The sequence below is a fragment of the Macrotis lagotis genome, chromosome 4 (genome assembly GCF_037893015.1).
Source record: "Macrotis lagotis isolate mMagLag1 chromosome 4, bilby.v1.9.chrom.fasta, whole genome shotgun sequence".
In the NCBI taxonomy this organism is placed as follows: domain Eukaryota; kingdom Metazoa; phylum Chordata; class Mammalia; order Peramelemorphia; family Peramelidae; genus Macrotis; species Macrotis lagotis.
The window spans coordinates 141,173,318-141,192,945 of NC_133661.1; the positions used below are offsets into that span (position 1 = coordinate 141,173,318).

Consider the following 19,628-nt stretch of genomic DNA (forward strand, 5'->3'; position numbering starts at 1 on the left):
TGGAGAAGATTCTCATAGGATGCTTGGAATGCAATGACTATAATAAATACAATTATGACACATGGTTCTCAATAATAACTTATGTTGTTTCATTTTCACTATCAAATTTTAATAACATTTCAATAATAAAGGGAACTTTCTAATGGAACAACAAAAAGAATCTTTCTATAAGTGTATTTAGATGAATAAGAGTCAGTCTGAACTTGCTGCTTAAGACTCCATTGGTCTTCCAGGATTTTTATTTTTACATGACCCTATGGTCAAAATACCACAAGAAAATAGCCTAAGGCACTGAGAATCCTAAGAAAATCTGCTCTTTTCTAATTCCTACCCTCACTTCTTCAGACTAAAGAGGTTGAATTAGTTCTGATGGGATTTCAGAACACTAGATTCCTAGCCAAATCTAACTTTCCACCCGTCTGAAGCTAACTGAACACCATTTTGGATAATATTATTTTTATGTAATGAAATCCACCCAATAATTAATTTTAGAGCATTCTTTTCTATACAGACAAACACCAGCCCTGCTTTTGTAACCCTCATTGTTTCAGTAATGTAACCCTAGAGGCAGAGAAAGGGCTAAAATACAGCTGCATTCTCCATCACAATGATAATGTCCAGCCAATTGCTGTTATGACTCACTGTTAAAAATGCAGGTGGGAATCAAAGACCCTCTGCTTACTTCCTGAATTGTTTTTGGTTGAATTTTTTTGTTTGTTTTTATTAACTGTCATCAATATTATGGATAATTCTTAACTGATCTAGTGATAGGGATTTGAAACTTCTGTCACTGGCAAATGTATAAAGGCTATTTGAACCATTTTTATGGACCAATCAAGACTGAAAAACATTAGATTTTTCCAGACAATAGTAGTGAACACTGTCTTCCTTCCTCTGGCTTCTCCAGGAGGATAAATACATAAAACTTGAAATCAAAGATATGACTTTAAAGGAAAGGATTGTAATTGCCCAGTCATTACTGACTAATTAAAAGGTTTTCATTTATTGCAATAATGTAATTTGAAAAGGTCAGCTCTAGGCATAATCTCATTATCACCCCCACCCTTCCTTTAAAAATAACTGTATAGGGGAAGTGAACATAAGATTATTTTTTTTTGTTTATAAACAGAAGAGGATAAAGTGCCAGACAATGCAAGTTCATTACTAAGGAAGAATGTACAAAAAGGGAATGTGGGTAACATGTCATATAGGATGGCAGGAAACTATGTCTAAATTCACTACATTTGATAATAATTCTGTCCAAAATCTCTCATAAAATTCCACATTGTTTGATGATTATTTCCAACAGGAATTTTTTTCTTGTTGTTAGTTATAGGTACTGGATATATTATAAGTTCTCAATTCAATATATTCAATAAAGGGAATCTGGTCCTGTTAGTTTATGAACTGCTGGAAAGAATTCTCTGTACAACAAATGCTTAAAAAAGGAAAATCCAGGACTGAGTGTATTTAAGTTTTGTAGGACTGAAATAACACTGAACAAACCCCACCAAACTTCATGGAGTGTTTTTTATTCAAGGGCTCAAGTCATTTCAAATTAGATTTCAGAATTTCTTCACCCACCTCCCTAGTGAAACAAAAGGACCATTGAACATGACAGAGTAAAACTAATCACTGCTTAGAATAGGAAGTGAAGAATACTGGATCCAATTGGAACTGAAGGAAAGAGGGAAATTTGAAATCTAGAACCTAATGAATAAAGTTAGAATTTAGCTAGAATACCATTGATAACTTTTTTTTAGAATTGTGAAAAAGTAACCTGAGGCCATTAATAAACAACTGGAACATAGGATGGAATTTTTACAAGGATGGCATAAGAATAGAGAGGTTATTCATCATTTAGATTTACATTTCCTAAGTCAGTCTAAAATTAAAGAATTTTCCCTAATATTTCTGAAGCATTAATGAATATCCAGAAATTTTTTTGTAACCCTACATGGAGATATCAACACAATTTACAAACTAGACCAAAACATTAAAAAAAAACTCTTGTCAGTTTATTGTCTACTGCAGTGGAGTTACTAGAGTGGGTTACCTAAGTTACCTGCATGTTCAAATCTGCCTCCCATTTGTACTGGGTTTTCTCCAACACAGTATTAGACTTTTCATTTTTAATATATATTACAGGCAAATATTTCCATACTTCACACATCTGGATAATTGCTTTCTTGACTTCCTGTTCTGGGGATTGAGACATTTTCTTTTAGCTTGAACTACCTTGACTCTAGTTTGTGAAAACTTTAGGGAAAAAACTTCTATTATAATTCTCTTCCCCATTTTCCATTCCCCCATACTTCCCTTCCCCCATCCTGTACAAATCCACATAACCTACCATTTCCACAAAATAAACCACATTATCCAGGGATGTAATTCAGTTCATGTCTTGGAGCAGAACAAAAGACAAGTATTTCCCCAGGCATGCAATCAATCTTAAAACCTTTCCTAGCTTCTATTTTTTTTTTTAAAAAAATACATATTTGTACAATGTTATATTCTGGCTAAAAACATCCACAGTTACTTTCTGCAGGTGTTTGGAAGATGAAACTTGAAATGATACCTTTCTTGTAGACACTTCTTGTAGTACATAGGACAACATAAAGTTTTCTATGTGAGAGTTATTAACCTCTGTCTCATTCCTTAATATGTCACTTACTGATAATCATTTGAGATAATAACACCAGTTCTCATCATCAGTTGAAACCTGTTTCCTCCTAAAAATGACATGGAATATATATTGCTGAAAAAAGTCTACTTTAAAATTTAATAGGAACTTGCAGAAGTTCTAAGCTGCATGTCAATCTGCTGATGGTCTTTAAATTGTCTATCTCCTAAGTATATATTCACTTGTTTTAGGAAAATCTCTCAGATCCCCCTTGTTTTCTCTTAAATATGTTCTCCTTTCTCCCATAAGACAAAGTTTTTAGTATGTGATTATGAACATTTAGATTCTTTGGCATTATTCTTTCTGTTAACTCTGCTACTGAGACTCAGTCATATTAAAATAAAGATTTCCATTTTTGATTCATCTGGTTAGTCAGTGAGTCAATAGGCATTAAATGTTTAACCATGTGTTACACTAAGTGCTAGGGACTAAAAGAAAAATTAAAAACATTACTCCTGCTTTTAAATATTTGAAAGAAAAAGTCAACATGTAAATAAACAAATAAACAGGTATGTTCGGGATTATCTACAGAGAGGAAGAAAAGGCATCATCACCTATAACGGGTCATGAGACAGGTAAAGGTCTCTTTCAGAAGCCCCCCAGAAGGGGGTCTTTGAGCTTGATCTTGAAGATAGCCAGGGAAATTAAGTGAGAGTATGAGAGTGTGTGAGAGAGTGAGAGTGAGAGTGTGTCTGTGTGTCTGTGTGTGTGTGTGTGTGTGTGTGTGTGTGTGTGAGAGAGAGAGAGAGAGAGAGAGAGAGAGAGAGAGAGAGAGAGGGATAGCATATGCAGACATGGGGGACAATTGACAAATGGTCAAAGGATATGCAGAGGCAATTTACAGATGAAGAAATAAAAGCAATCCAGTCATATGAAAAATTGCTCTAAGTCACTAATTATTAGAGAAATCCAAATTAAAGCATCTCTGGGGTACCACTTCACACCTCTCCAACTGGACAATATGTACAGAAAGGACAATGATCAGTGTTGGAAGGGATGTGGGAAATCTGAGACACTAATACATTGTTGGTGGAGCTATGAACTCATCCAGCCTTTCTGGAGAGCAATTTGGAATTACGCCCAAAGGGCAATAAAAATGTACATACCCTTTGATTCAGCAATACCACTACTGGGTCTATACCCTGAAGAGATTATGAAAAAGGGTAAAAACATCACTTCTACAAAAATATTCATAGCAGCTCTGTGGTGGCAAAGAATTGGAAATTGAGTGAATGTCCACCACCTGGGGAATGGCTGAACAAATTGTTCTATATGTACATTATGGAACAGGAGGTATGGGAATTCAGAAAAACCTGGAAGGATTTGCATGAACTGATGCTGAGTGAGATGAACAGAACCAGAAGAACATTGTACACCCTAATAGCAACATGGAGTTGATGATCTATCTTAATGGACTTGCTCAATTCATTAGTGCAACAATCAGGGACAATTTTAGGGTATCTGCAATGAGGAATACCATCTATAGCCAAAGAAAGAACTGTGGAGTTTGAACAAAGACCAAAGACTATTACCTTTAATTAAAAAAAAGTTATCTCTTATATTTTATTTTTTCCTTAAGGACATGATTTTTTCTCTCAACACATTCAATTTTGATCAATGTATAGCATGAGACTTCCTTCTGTGGGGGGTGGGAGGAGGGAAGTATATTGGGGAAAATTGTAAAATTCAAAAAACAATAAAAAAGTAATTTTGCCTAAGTATTCCTAATTACTGCAAAAAAACCTCATATTTGGAATGGAAATTGAATATTTTTTGCCATTATAGTCACTTCTTGGCTTTCTACCATATCAAAGTCCTTCCTAAGATATGGTATCCAGAAATGAATACAATACTCTTGATGTGGTCTAATAGAGCAGATTATAGTAGTACTACTTAGGCTTGGAGACAATGCCTTTCTTAATTTCGCATCCTGTTAGCATTTTTAGTTTTCTAGCATACTACTGATTCATGGAGCTAACAATCTTTTTATAGCAAATCCATTTTTTAAAAAAAATGAACCACTGTCCAGAATGCTCTCCTACATAATTATTGTGAAAATGTTTTTTTAAACAAATCTAAGAGGCATCTAGGTAGCTCAATAGAATGAATGCTGGACCTCTAAAAGTCACTAAGTCCTAGGTTCAAATTAAATCTTAGACACTTATTAGCTGTGTGAACCTGGGAAAGTCACTTACTATATTTGCCTTGGTTTCCTCATTCATAAAATAAAAATAATAATAGCACCTATATCTCATGGTTGTTGTGAAGATTAAACAATATAATACAATGTAATCTAATTATATCTGTCTATAAACATAAAATACATCTGTCTATATGTACTCCTTTAAGATCTGCAACATAATATAATTATGTTTATATTGCTTTACGGATCATATTGATTTCACTGATTTGTGGAACTCCCTGGTAAAGAAAATCCCTTTATCAATATTGTCATTGTTCATTTTTCCAGTTGTGTCCTACTTTTTATCTCACCATGATTATAGCATTCCAGGTCCTTTTAGCTTCCATTATTTCCTGAACCCTATCCAAGTTCCTGGTCATTGCTTCCATAACACTGTCTATCTATCTCATTCTCTGTTGTACCTTCTCCTTTTGTCTTCAATCTTTCCCAATGTAAGGTCTTTTCCAATGAATTCTGTCTTATCATTATATGACTGATTTGTCTTATCCAATTAATAGTCCAAATTAATTTAAGTACTGACTGATTTGATCTCCATAAAGTCTTCTCTAGCATTCAAAAGCACTAATTTAGTAGTGCTATAGCCCAAAATTCACAAAAGCCACAGCTTTGACTAAATAGAACTTTTCTGGCAAGATGATGTCTCTGATTTTTAGTGTGATGTTCAGATTTTCCCACAGTTTTCCTTCAGTATAGTCTAGCTATTTAGAATGCCATACTGTCTCTTAAAAATTTAAAGCATTATATAAGAATTATTGTTATATATTATATATTATTGTTATATATATTGTCTATTATTGTTATTTCTGGGTTATTGTTGTTATTGCTATTATCTAAAATAATGACAAAAGTGTTGAACACTATAGGATCACTTGGGATAAATAGTCATAATGGTGGTAGCCAGGAGAAATATTTTAAAATCCCTTTCCAAAATAAGGAATGTCTTATGTGTTTTCGGATTAAAATTCATTGCCTTTTCTATAATTCCTAGGTTAAAGAATCAACTTTTCCAAACCTTTCTTCTCTGTAAGAAATTCCTATGAAGGTCTAGATATTGTCTCTTTCTCTGCCTTATTCTCTCCTTATGCTTTCAGAGACATAATATAATCCTTTCATTATCCAACATCCTACAAGGAATACAAAATGCAATCAAGAAATGTTTCCAAACTAAGCAGAGTTAATTGCTTAAGGTAATTTTCATTCCTTGTCATACCTTACAAGTCCCAGAGATTCTGAACTTCAGTAGATCATCATACAGATACTACTTCATTCACCTTTCACCCAATTCTTCATTCTCATCCCCTCATCCCTCCCATCCTCAAGTTTCATCCTAATTCCCTTGCATTGTGCCTTCTGGAATTCCTGTTCCATAAGCAATATATTTTCTTTCATCTTAAATATATTCCTTTCCAACTCCTACCTACTAGCTCTTACTTAAACATGACTTTCTCTTATGACCAAGCCTCTGTGGCCTCCTTTCCAGTACTGAATACATTTTCACTCATTTTCCTCAGTTCACTGGAAGAAGCTAGAGCTAGGGAGTTGGAATACTTCTTGCTCCCTATTGCTATTTCCAGGTTCTCCCCCTTCCTCCATCACAGTAACCTTTCCTTCTTTAGGGTTCAAGATACTCGTCTTTCCTCATTCTGTTTGATTACTGACTTTTTTTTTGTTCTCTCCTACGCCTTTCCTCATAGTAGGGAAACTCAACATATTTATTGATTCTCCTTCGAATTTCTTGACTCTCAGTTTTTCCACCTACTTTATCTCCCATTAGCTATTCCTCTCCCCCAGTCCAGGCACACACAAAGGTAGTCATATCCTTGATCTTGTTATCACCTGCAAACATACCAGTTTTCTGCATTCAAGAATTTTGAAAGTCCTTTATCCAACCACAATCTGGTGGCTCTCCTTCTACCTTCCTTTACATAATCCTGCTCTTCATTTACATCACCATTCCCATGATTCCTTAGTTCTCTTCCAGGTCATGTCCCCTACAGTGGCCACTGTGCAGCTTGACTCCTTGGTGGACTAATTTAACTCTATACTATCTTCCCTTGAATTCCTAGCCCCCTTATCATATCATATCATCAATTATGCCCAATCGAGTTTGAATCGCTTTCATTATTCATCTCTTTCACTTGTTCACATGTACTGAACAAAAGTAGAGAAAATTATACAACTGTTCTGAATGGATTCACTACAAGATTAAGTTGCTTAACTACAATTGAGTATTCATTGCTGCTAAGTAATCCTACTTTATATTGCTTATTGTTTCACTAACTAATTTTCCAAAATGTTTCATCTCTTCCCTGGCATCCTCTTCCTTCATTCTCTTCAGCTGAGAACCTTGTCTCATATTTTGCAAAAAACAAAGCAAAACAAAAACACTGAAGTCATTTGCCATTAATTCCTTCTTTCTTCTTGCTTATCCCCATCAGATACTTTCTGTTAAATTTTCATCCACCACCCCAAGTTTCACATGATGAAATGGCATTACTTCTTATCAAGGATAAACATTCTACTTGTTCACAATAATCCCATCCCATTCCATTTTTTCCAAAAAAAAAAAAATTGCCTCCTCTATCATTCCTACTAACACTTCCAATTTCTTCTTCTCTATTGACTTTCTTCTACTGCTTATAAACATGTCCATTTCCTCACAATCTAGGAGAAATCCTGGATTCCTCATTATTTCTCATCACCCATATCCAAACTGTTGCCAAAGTCTATCAATTTTACTTCGGCAACATTTCTGGTTGCATGTATGGTGCAAGCTCTCTAACTCATGTCATGATTACTGCCATAGCTTGCCCCCTATAACTGAAGCTTTATTCCTCCTCTGCTTCAATTACTGACTTCTTTGGCTTCCTTTAAAGCTTAATTAAACTTTAGTTTTTATAGGAAGCCTTCCCTAATCTCTCAAATTTCAGTATCTTCCCTTAGTTAATTACATCCTTTGCATCTCATATAGAGCTTACATTGTATTCATATGTTGTCTATCTCACTAGATTGTAAGTTCCTTGAGAGATTCTCTTTTGCCTCTTTTTGTATCCCCAGTGGTTAGTATATTGCCTCACTTATAGTGGCACCTCATAACGATTTATTAGTTGTTTGAAAAATTGGAGTTAGCCATGATTCTGGGGTTCAAGTTCAAAAAGCATGGTAATGTAGTAGACAAAGAACTGGCCTTGTAGGCCAGGAGCTTTAGCAAGTGACTATGTTATAAAATGCATCAATAACCTTATGTAACAGTGGAAGGAAAGCTGGTCTTGGAAACAATAAGACCCAAGTCTTGAGTGCTATCTCTGTTATATTCTGAAAATGCATAGTCCTAAGCTAAGAAAAGGTACAAGAACATTTGAATCAACTTCCCTGTTTAATGTCCACTATAGCATTCTTTATCAAGCCATAAAATGGGCTTATCATTTATATTGTCAGGAAAAGTCCTCATCCTGATGAAGTCAAGATCTTTTAGCTAGCAAATAATAATTAATGTATTTTAAAGAAAAAGGTCAGAAAAATCATTAATTTCAAATTTTAAATTAGTGAATGGTCAGGTTTTTATTTTCAGTTTTATTCTTTTATTTATGGTCTTTTATTTTCAGATAGTTTCACTTTTAAAAAATTGTGACTTGGGGCCTCAAAAGATACAAGTAACGTAACTCTCTCTTAGCCTCTTTCAGTTTCTGGGGCTAGGATCATAAAATTCAATCCAACATGTTCTAGTTCAGTGGTGTCAAACTCAAGTAGAAACATTGACCAATAAATTGTACCTAAAGATGTTCATGGGGTTGCACATTGGCTTAGAAAACCACACATTAACCTATTTCTTTGTCATTAATATATCATACATCAAAATAAGATAATAATTACATTTAATCCACATTAGGCTGTATTCAGGAATGTCATGACCTATACAATGTCCACGGGTCACATATCTGACACCTCTAATCTAGGTTTCACCCAACCCTTTATAGATGAAGAAACTGAGTTCACCTGTTTTATTTTCATTTTTTAAAAATATTTTTAACTTCTAGGATTTTTAGGACTGTTTAGATTTACATTACGTTGTGACCCATGCAAAAAGGTATGTAACCTTTTTGCTATCAGATTCCTGCCATTTATTTGTTCTGATGTCACACATAACTAAATTCACTTGCCCAGTTAGAGAAAATATTAATGGGAAGTCTCTCTCTATTCTTAATGTCAAAATTTTGATATATTTCATTAAAGAATTCTTGCCAAAACAACTATAGGTGGGCCAAGATGGCGGAGAGAAAACCGATACTGTGTTAAGGCTTCTGGTTCTCCTCAAAAATAACATGGAAAAAACCTCTTAACAGAAATTCTATTGACAAAACCCAGAAAGAGAAGCTGGGAGAAGAACACCTAGCAACAAGGTCTGTCTCATGGGACCATGGGTGAACCAGGAGCTGAGAGCAGAGGGCCAGTACAGGGACAGCAGCTGGGGAAAGCCAGAGGACCAGTCTCAGTCACAGAGACTTTGGTGAGTGGCAGGTGCAAGAATCAACTTTAGCCACAGAATCTTTGGGGGAGGGGGCAGGAGCTACAGGAGTTCCAGCACAGAGAGTTTCAGAGCATACCTGGAAAATGACCAGCTGGACAAGCAACCTGAGCTCCAAACTTTCAGTATAGCCCTCTTCCCAGAACAAACAGTAAACAACCCCCCCCACCCCCTTGGGCTCAGGTGTGGGCAACAGAGTTCACTCAACTGAAAGGGAGATTAACTCCCTCCCCCAGGGCTCAGCCCACTGTTCAAGGTCAACTCAGACCCTGCTGCTGAGGGCCAGTGCTCCCTACTGGCCAGCCTTGGAATTACTAAGCCAAGTGAACAAAGCCTCTGGGATCTTCAAAAGCAAACCTCTGAGAGCCAGCCCCCAAAACACAAGATCCTAGGAAGATGATGAAAGGCCAGCAAAAGAGGGGCCCATGAGAAATACTTAGAAGAAATAGATTCTAACCCAGAGAGATCTAGCATTTCTGAGGAGAATATGAATTGGTCTCCAGTCCAGAAAGACTTCCTTGAAAAAAAACCAGGAAGGAGTTTAAAAATGAATTGGAAAAATTGGGAAAAGAAACTCTAAAATCTCACAAGAGAAAACGTCCTTGGAAAATATAATTGGAAAAATACAAAATGAGAATAATTTTCTTAGGTCCTTAATTGGTCAAATGAAAAAAAAGAAAATTCTCTTGAATCCTCAATTGGGCAAATGCAAAAAGAAAATGACTCTCTCAAAACTATACTTGGGCAAATGGAAAACTTCAAAAATAAAATTGACCAAATGGAAAAGGAGTCACAAAAGGTAAATGAAGAATATTATTGTATAAAAAAATGAATGGAATCGATGGAAACTAATGACTTCATGAGACAACAAGATTCTGTTAAACAAAACCAAAAGATAAAAAAAATAGAAGAAAATGTAAACTACCTCAGCAGCAAAACCACTGACCTCAAAAATAGATCAAGAAGGGACAACCTGAGAATTATAGATCTTCCTGAAAACATTGAAAAGAAAAAAAAAAGCCTGGACTTAATATTACAGGATTTAGTGATGGAAAATTGCCCTGACATCATGGAACCAGAGGGCAAAATAGTTATTGAAATAATACATCAATCCCCTCCAGAAAGAGATCCTAAAATGAAAACACCAAGGAATGTTGTGGCCAAATTCCAGAACTATCAGATAGAAGAGAAAATCCTGCAAGCATCCAGAATTAAACAACTTAAATACCAAGTATTCACTGTAAGTATTATGCAGGACCTGACTGCATCAACATTAAGGGATTGAAGGACCTGGAATGAGATATTCTGAAGAGGAAGGGAGCTTGGAATGCAGCCAAGAATCCACTATCCAGCAAAGCTCAGCCTTCTCTTCCAGGGGAAAAGATGGAAATTTAACAAAATGGGAGACCTGCAACATTTCCTGATGAAAAATCAGAGATAAATAGAAAATTTGAACATCAAAAAGGAGGCTCAAGAGACACATGAAAAGGTTAATAAAAAGAGTAAAGCAAAAAAACTACTATCCAATAAGAGGAAATTGGCTATATTCCCATTTGGGAGAAAGATTCTCATAACTCTTGAGAATTATAACTCTATTAAAGAGAATATAATTAGCCAGAAGTGATGGTCACTCATGACTTATCCATGAGACTGTAATTCAATAAGATGAAACTGGCTAAATCCCTACTTGGGAGAAAGACTCTAAAAACTCTCAAGAATTGTAACTCTATTAGAGATAACACACTTAGCCAGAAGTGATGGACACTCTTAACTTTTCTGTGACTTAGATAGAATTATTTAAAAACAATATCTTCTTAAAAAGGGGGACAGTAAGGAAATGGGAGGATGGAAGAGATTGAATGTGGGTAAATCTCTTTACATTGAGAGGTACAGAAGACCCATTGTAATAGAGTGAAATAAGAGAGGATGTGAGAATCACCTGAATATTCATCTCATCATCAGACTTGGCTTAAAGTTAACTTACATGCATTCAGTTAAATTAAGAACCTTATCTTACCTTTCAAGTATTAAAAGAGGAAAGGGGGAAGGGGGGATGGAGAGGAGGAGAAAAATGGGATCTAATAGAAGGAAGGGAAGGAAGAAGGGGAAAGGGGAAAGAAAGGAGAAGGGAGGTTGATATAGGAGGGCAAATACATTGAAGGTGATGGTATTCATAAACAAAACACTGGGGAATATGGATAAAGGGATAAAAGGGGAAAAATACAAAAAGAGGGAAGATAGCATGGAGGACAATAAAGAACCAGTAATTATAACTCATCCAACCTTTCTGGAGAGTAATTTGGAATTATGCCCAAAGGGCAACAAAAATGTCCATACTCTTTTATCCAGCAATATAACTAACTACTGGGTTTATACCCTGAAGAGAGTATGGAAAAGGGTAAAAACATCACTTGCACAAAAATATTCATAGCAGCTGTGTTTGTGGTAGGAAAGAATTGGAAATTAAGTGAATGTCCTTCAAATGGGGAATGTCTTAATAAACTGTGGTATATGTATGTCATGGAACACTACTGTTCTATTAGAAACCAGGAGGGATGGGAACTCAGGGAAGCCTGGAAGGATTTGCATGAACTGATGCTGAGTGAGATGAGCAGAACCAGAAAAACATTGTACACCCTAACAGCAACATGACTTGCTCATTCCATCAGTGCAACAATTAGGGACAATTTGGGGCTGTCTGCAATGGAGAATACCATTTGTATCCAGAGAAAGAACTGTGGAGTTTGAACAAAGACCATATATACAGGGGCGGCTAGGTGGCACAGTGGTTAAAGCACCGGCCCTGGAGTCAGGAGTACCTGGATTCAAATCTGGTCTCAGACACTTAATAATTACCTAGCTGTGTGGCCTTGGGCAAGCCACTTAACCCCGTTTGCCTTGCAAAAACCTAAAAAAACATAAAATAAAATATATGTTGTGGTAATTAATACACTTGATCCTTAACTTGAAAATATCAGTTGGGGAAGTTGTGCTCCTGCAATGTCTCTAGGATGTAAGGTAGCCTCCAAATACTTGTCAAACCCAAATTACCTTCTATTTGTTATTGATATGGGAATCATCCCTTTAGAAGGAGTTCAGAAGTCTAAAAATAAAGTATATAGTGCCAAAGGTCAATACCTGTAAGTTTGAATTTTGGTTCTACTATTTACTTGAGTGCCTCTAGATAAGTCTCTTCATTTCTCTAGGTCTCAGTTTCTACATCTGTAAAATGGAAGTATGGAACTAAATGTTCTTTACCACCTCTTTCAGCTCTAAGTTTTATGATCCTTTGATTTAGACACATTAATTATTGATTCAATTACTTCTGTCAAAATGGAGATTATAAATTTTGCATGAGTGGTAACTAATTCCCCAATGTGCAATGAAAACACCATTTATCTTTTTCAAGTGAAGAAAGAACAAATTTTAACTTTTGACCCTCATCAAGGAATTGTCTTTCATATGATGGCAACTCTCCTCCCCACCACCCCCAACAATTCTACCATGCTATCACACACACTTGATGCAAATAAAAACTTTATCCTACTCTTTCACATTTCTCTTCTTTTTTGATAAATGATTTGTAGTAAAATTAATATTAAGATAATTATTATCAATGAAATTTATTTTGAAATTATTATATAGATGAATTCAACACATGTCATGGTTTTTTTAGACTTTCTTGACTTCCATCCTTCCTCTTTACTAACTTTCTTCCATTATCATACTGGGTATTGAGTTCTTCTGACTTTTTACACTTTGAGGTATTTCATAAAGTTTTTCCTTATTTCTTTATATTTTTTATACTTGTCTATCTTAATTGCATTAATGGTTTGCAATGCATGAATATTCCTGGATTTATTTAATTATTCCCCAATTGTTAGGATCACTTCCATTTCCCCTTTATTAAAAATAATATTGCTGTAAAAATCATAGAAGAGACATCCTTTAAAAAATCACAATGCTTTGAGATTATATTTCAAACAATTAATTGACTGGATTAAAATTGACACTGTAATCTAGATAACATAAATAAGTCACAAAATCTTCCTGAGTTTCAGTTTCCTTGCCATAAAATGAAGGGGATTATCCTAGATAGACTCTTAGGTCTTTTAAATCACTCATATTATTCAATTTCTAAATATTTTTTCAAAATGCTATTAATTTTCAATTTCATCATAAACAAATATACTTGATTTTTATCTTTACAAATTTTTTTGCAAAGTATCATCTATAATAAGATAATCTATTCTTATTTCTTACCCAGAAACCTGGAGATAATTTGTTACCTCTCATATTTTATAATCTTAATATTAATCAGTCACAGTCAGTAATGCTGTGTTGCCAAAATGGAAACAATAAATCTTAGCTGTGTCAGGCCTTCCAATGTCACAATTTTCTAGTGGTCCCAGAAAAAAATAGGCAATGAGAAAAGAAGCATACTAGGACAATGACTCTGTTTTTTCCAGGGATTATTTTTATAACAAAGTATTTCTAGTTTTACATATGGTTTTTGGTATCAATCAAAGACAGGATTAGAAATGTTAGCCTGTCCTCATTATATTATTCTTTTGCTTTACTAGATAAGTAAATTACTTGATCACCCATACTTAAAAACCTTGAAGTATGGTATATAAATTAAATTAAATTATCTCTAGGGTGATGAGTTTTCTCTAATTTGATAAAGCTTGCAAAAGTTACTTAGACTTGCTTAATTTAAGTCTCTGAACAAGATCCAAAGCAACCTAGTTGACCAAAATCTAACTGGTCAATCAAATTAATGTTTCTTTTCCTAACATTAAATGCAGAAATGCATTGGTGGGCTCTTATTGGAACACTAGATTAAAGAGAATCCAGGCAATTGCTAATAAAATTTTATCCCATAGAATCTGGTGACTTTTGGGGCAACTAGGTGGTGTAGTGGATAAAGCACCAGCCCTGGAGTCAGGAGTACTTGGGTTCAAATCTGTGTGGCCTTGGGCAAGTCACTTAACCCTGTTTGCCTTGCCAAAAAAAACCCTAAAAAAATTTGGTGACTTTTATAATGGAATTTTTCATCAAAAAAAGAGGGATGAGGTGTGTATATATATATATAAAATCATTAGATTCCAAAATGCAAATGAAGGTATACTGCTATCAGTCAAAATTTATATTGATCTTCTCTTTCTCTCTCTTCCTTTCATCCTCTTTTTATGTGATCATGATCCCAAAAGATCCATAAGACACTAACTGAAATCTATTTGAATGATTTTGCTTTATTTTTATTCTTAGAACTCTGAGCAGAGGGAAATGGTCAGAAAGCAATACAGCAGATGCCTAATCCATCTCAACATGAAAAGGGTGCTCTGTGGTAAAATAAGTATCCTTTTGCTAATGTTAATCCAATTATAAGGTCTTTCCTTCCCTCTTCTGTTGAAGTGAAAGAGGTCAGGAAGAGTCAGAAGTTGTCCACACCAATTGTTCCTAAATTTAATTTAATTTATTCATTGAATTGCTTTGGCAAGAAAAAAGACAAGTCCTTCAATGAATAGCTACTTCATCTTGCTTCTATTTCCATTTTTATACTAAAAACAAAATTTACCAGAATGAATAGGGAAATCAATGCTATTTTTAATCAGAAATAAAAGAAAATGTTTTTCCTATTATTTGTAAGTATATATGCAAGAAACTATTGTATGAAATATTTTCATGTAATATGCATAAAAATATTGGACAGTGGTCTCTACATCATATATATATATATACATATATATATGTATATATATATATATATATATATATATATATATATATTTGGATATTCATTAATGCTATTGAGATGAGTCCACCCTAGAGAAAATTAATGCTGGTAATTCAGTTTCCTTTTAAGAAATGTCAATAGTGGAGGAATTCTACTTGGATAGGAGAACCATCAAGGCCCATACTCTTCTGACTTGTGAATTTTCTTTCAAGTTTCATACATGTGCAGTGGGGTACCATTTAGTTCAAATACTAAAATAATACAATTTCCCTTATTTTGCTTGATTTGACTATATATATATATATATATATGATATAATTAGAAGATTCCCACAGATGAGGAATTTATTGCTTTACTCTTAAAGGTGGGCCTTAAATACCCTTTTCTTATTAAATCAAATAATTCTGAAGGAGCAGACTTTCTGAAAGAACAAGACTTATGGATTTTACTAAGAAGTTATTTGTTATTGAATTGTAATTGAACACAATAAATTTACAAACAGTGGGCTGTAGTGTTCCAAGATTTTAGCTAAAGAGTAACATCAACAGATGACTGATATTAACCATTCTTCTCTTTAGAGATCCTAAACTAACTGTATATGTGATTTATCCAAAAGAATAAAATGGGCATTGGGAGAAATTGTCATACTTCTATTTTTAAAGTAAAAAGAAAAAGGGTTTTATAATCAATGTATTTGTGTGCATATATATATATATATATATATATATATATATATATGTTCTATGAAGCTATGAAATATAGAAGTTAATTACTTCTTAATAATATAATTTTAATTCAATATCCTAAATATTCCATTTAGTTGGAAATATTAAAGAATTTAGATAGGACAAATTCGGTTCAAAGGTTTTAAATATTACATTTACGAATGTGAAAAACTATCCAAAATTTTTTTCTGGTAGTCAGCATATTAAACATCAGCATGATTTTCTTGAAGTGCAGACAAAAGAATGAGAAGGTATGTGGAACCTATTAAGTCAAGAAATAAGCATTTATTAAGCCCGGTGTCAAGCATATACTAAGCATTTGGAATACAAATAGAATAAAAAGAAAGACAGTCCCTTTCATGAAGCATACATTCTGATGGGGAATACAACAATGAAAGTAACTGAAAAGCTGTGGCAGAGGTATGGAAAAGAAAAATATCTGAGAATAAAGAAAGACAGTGAGTAATTTGCACAGGTGGTTTACCTATACTGATGAACAAGGAATCATCCAAGGATCAAAGAAAGCAAACAATCTAAATGTCACTGATAAAGAAAATATTGTTCAGGTAAAATAAGACTAATTATATTCACTTGCTTATCCTGCTGCTAAGGAAATTAAATGTATAAGGAGGAATGCCTTTCTTAATTTAAATCATTTATCTTCTTTTTATACTCTTTGATAATTATAAAAGTTATGTATTTCTTAAATGGAAGTAATGAAAATGGAATATCTAAATTTGAAAATAAAATGATTATTCTTTTTTTTGGTACATACAAGTTTTTTGAATGGCAGGAAATTAGACTTACAAATTAAGGACCTAATTGACTTAATGTGTATGGGTCACTTAAGATTTTATCTTGAACTATTAATTTTTCTATGAATTATGTTTCTATTTCACTAAACTTTTTACATTTTAAAAAAATTTCTAAATACAGTGTAAATTATCAAGCACTCAAATCACAATTGTTTCTTTTATTATTTGTATAGATTCTGTAAAATATAAAATTAACAGACATAAAGCAGATAGCTACTTCAGGAATAAATAGAAACTTTTCAAATTACTTTTTAAAAAGGTTTCCTCTCATGCAAGAATTATTAAACATTGTGCAAATCTCTTATCTTTCAGACCTATAGTTTCATCACCAGACAAATGGAGAGATTGGACTCTATAAGCTAAGTTGTACAAGACTGGACTCTAAAAGCATTGGTTACTTCCAATGAGAACATTCCAATGAGCCTATGAACTAAAAGGAAAAGGATTTAATTGGGTCCTGGGATGTTGGAAATATGTATTTCCTTAGATCCAAGATGGTTGCTTACGAATTAGAATTTGAGTCTACACTCACAAATTTGGGTTTTATTAGAAATAAACCGGGGTGGCTAGGTGGCGGAGTGGATAAAGCACCAGCCCTGGAGTCAGGAGTATCTGGATTCAAATCCGGTCTCAGACACTTAATAATTACCTAGCTGTATGGCCTTGGGCAAGCCACTTACCCCCATTTGCCTTGCAAAAACCAAAAAAAAAACCCAACAAAAAAAGAAATAATCTGGAAAAGAAAACTAATATTAGAAGAAAGAATTATTGCATTAATTGAAATATAAAGTATAGTAATCATTCATTTATATGGCAAAAATTATTTCATTCCATAAGATAAGTGTCCAAATAAGATCAACCAAAGAAATAACTGCTCTATTTTGCTGTTTCTTTGTAAAACCAAGCAAAAGAGCATGAATTCAAAATCCTTAACAATAAAAATAAAATTGTTCACGAACCAATTTGTTTACAACCAAATTGTTGCCATTGTTTTTCATTTGAGAAATACATTCTCAAAATTAATCCTATATCAAAAAAGCAAGTTTTAGAATACATTATTTTAAAATACAACTTTGGTTTTAAGAACTTATAGCAGAGTAAATGAATTATACTTAAAAGAGTTTTTTAAGAAGTTGAATTAAGAGTGTAATACTTACTTGTGACCCAGCTCATGAGCAATTGTAAATGCCAGATTGAGACCATTGTCTTCTGCAAGTACACATTTCCTTTTAGCACTGCATACTCCTCCCAAATAAGCAATTCCTATAGAGAAAAAAAACAAACATGGAAAGCATATGAACTTCGGATTTTTCAATATACTTCCTCACATAATAGCAGTAAAAACTGTCTAAAAGTAAAAAAATCAATAATTTTTATATATGTTTAAGATTGATGATAAAATGAATAAATGATTTAATGCAGTTCAAGCTTGTCAAAGATCAATAGGTCAAAATGTATTTTGTTTTGAAATTTCATACAAAAAATTATATCTTTGTCAATGCTTCAGAAGGAGCATATATCTATTGATTTCTAGGGTTTAAGATCACAGATTATGTTGAAGGCCATGAAAGTATCTTTCTATAGGACAGTAAGAAGAATAAAGAGGAAGAAGAGTGACTAGGAACTTAATTAAACTCAAAATATGGTAATTGGAAGAATGAAATCTACTGTTTTCAAATGCTTGAAAGATTATTATGAGAAAGGAATTTAGATTTGTTCTACCTTGGTCTAAGATGGTAGAACTAGAACTAGAACTAGAAATTGCAAAGAGGCAAATTTAAATTTGATATAAGGAAAAAATTCCTTAACAATTAATTATAATTTTACCAAACAAGTAGATGGAAAGAATCAGTTTAAAACTTTTTTTAAATGCAAGGCAATTGGAATTAAGTGACTTGCCCAAGTTCACACAGCTAGGTAAATATTAAGTGCCTGAGGATGCATTTGAACTCAGGCCCTCCTGACTCCAAGGCTGGTGTTCCATAGCACCTCATAGCTGCCCCCCCCCAATTTTTTTATGGAAGAGAAAAGATCAAAAGGGGAAAAAAGGTTAATTAACTTATTTAACATTACAAAGTACATCAGCGATAGAACTTTGAGCTCTAGGGTCAAAATTGTCTCTTTAATGTCCATCACTGATTCAATCTATTCCTCTAATCATGGTTGTTCAGCAAATTTCAGCCCTGTATATTACTTTCTTTTTTCCTACCCTCCTTTTTGATTGTCCCATCAACTGCCATAAGTTCAATTATCACTTACTATAAATGAATATATATATGTATATATGCATAAATGTGTATATATGCACATATACAGACATACACATTTATACAAACACAAACTTGGAATATGTGTGTCTGTGTGTTTTTATTTCAAACTCAACTTCAGAAAATGCCTGTCTCTTTGGCTGACCATGTTCAAAATCCAAAATGCCACTTGTCAAAAAAAAATCTTTTCACTCATACAGAGCAAGCACTCATAGTGAAGTCAGAATAAAGGATACAAGGACACTCTCATAGTCTCTCAAAAATTTTGGAATTGATTATGTAACATTTTCCAAAAGTGAAGTGATTATTTTTGACCCTAAACCTTCCCCTCCCCTCAATTGCTCTAATTCTCTTGATGACTGTATCACCTCAGAACCACCCAGATTCAGGATCTCAAAATCATCATTCTTTTGATTAAAAAATGTCATTTTCTGTCCACTGCTTTTATTCATACTTTATGTACTGTATTCATTTGTTTCTATCCAACCTCACATCTAAGATCTCCTTTAATAGAAACTACAGCAAGTTTACTAACTTGACATTCAAATATCCTGTGTAATATAAAATGTTTATCAAAGCTTCCCAGGATTCATATCTTTGTGGGAGATATCAGTATCTAGAACATTAAACAATATTGTATTGCACATACTCTTCTATGTCCTAAAACTTT

The 19,628-nt window shown here is 33.7% G+C and overlaps 1 protein-coding gene across 2 annotated transcripts in view; it reads right to left on the bottom strand.

The window, feature by feature from the left end:
- The window catches only part of ADAMTS17 (ADAM metallopeptidase with thrombospondin type 1 motif 17), a 511,869-nt gene that overhangs the window by 254,122 nt on the left and 238,119 nt on the right, over window positions 1–19,628 (bottom strand). For both annotated transcript variants that reach the window (XM_074234214.1, XM_074234213.1), the window contains exon 8: window positions 17,849–17,954. In XM_074234214.1, the coding sequence (XP_074090315.1) occupies window positions 17,849–17,954 (106 nt within the window). The remainder of the gene's footprint in view (window positions 1–17,848; window positions 17,955–19,628) is intronic.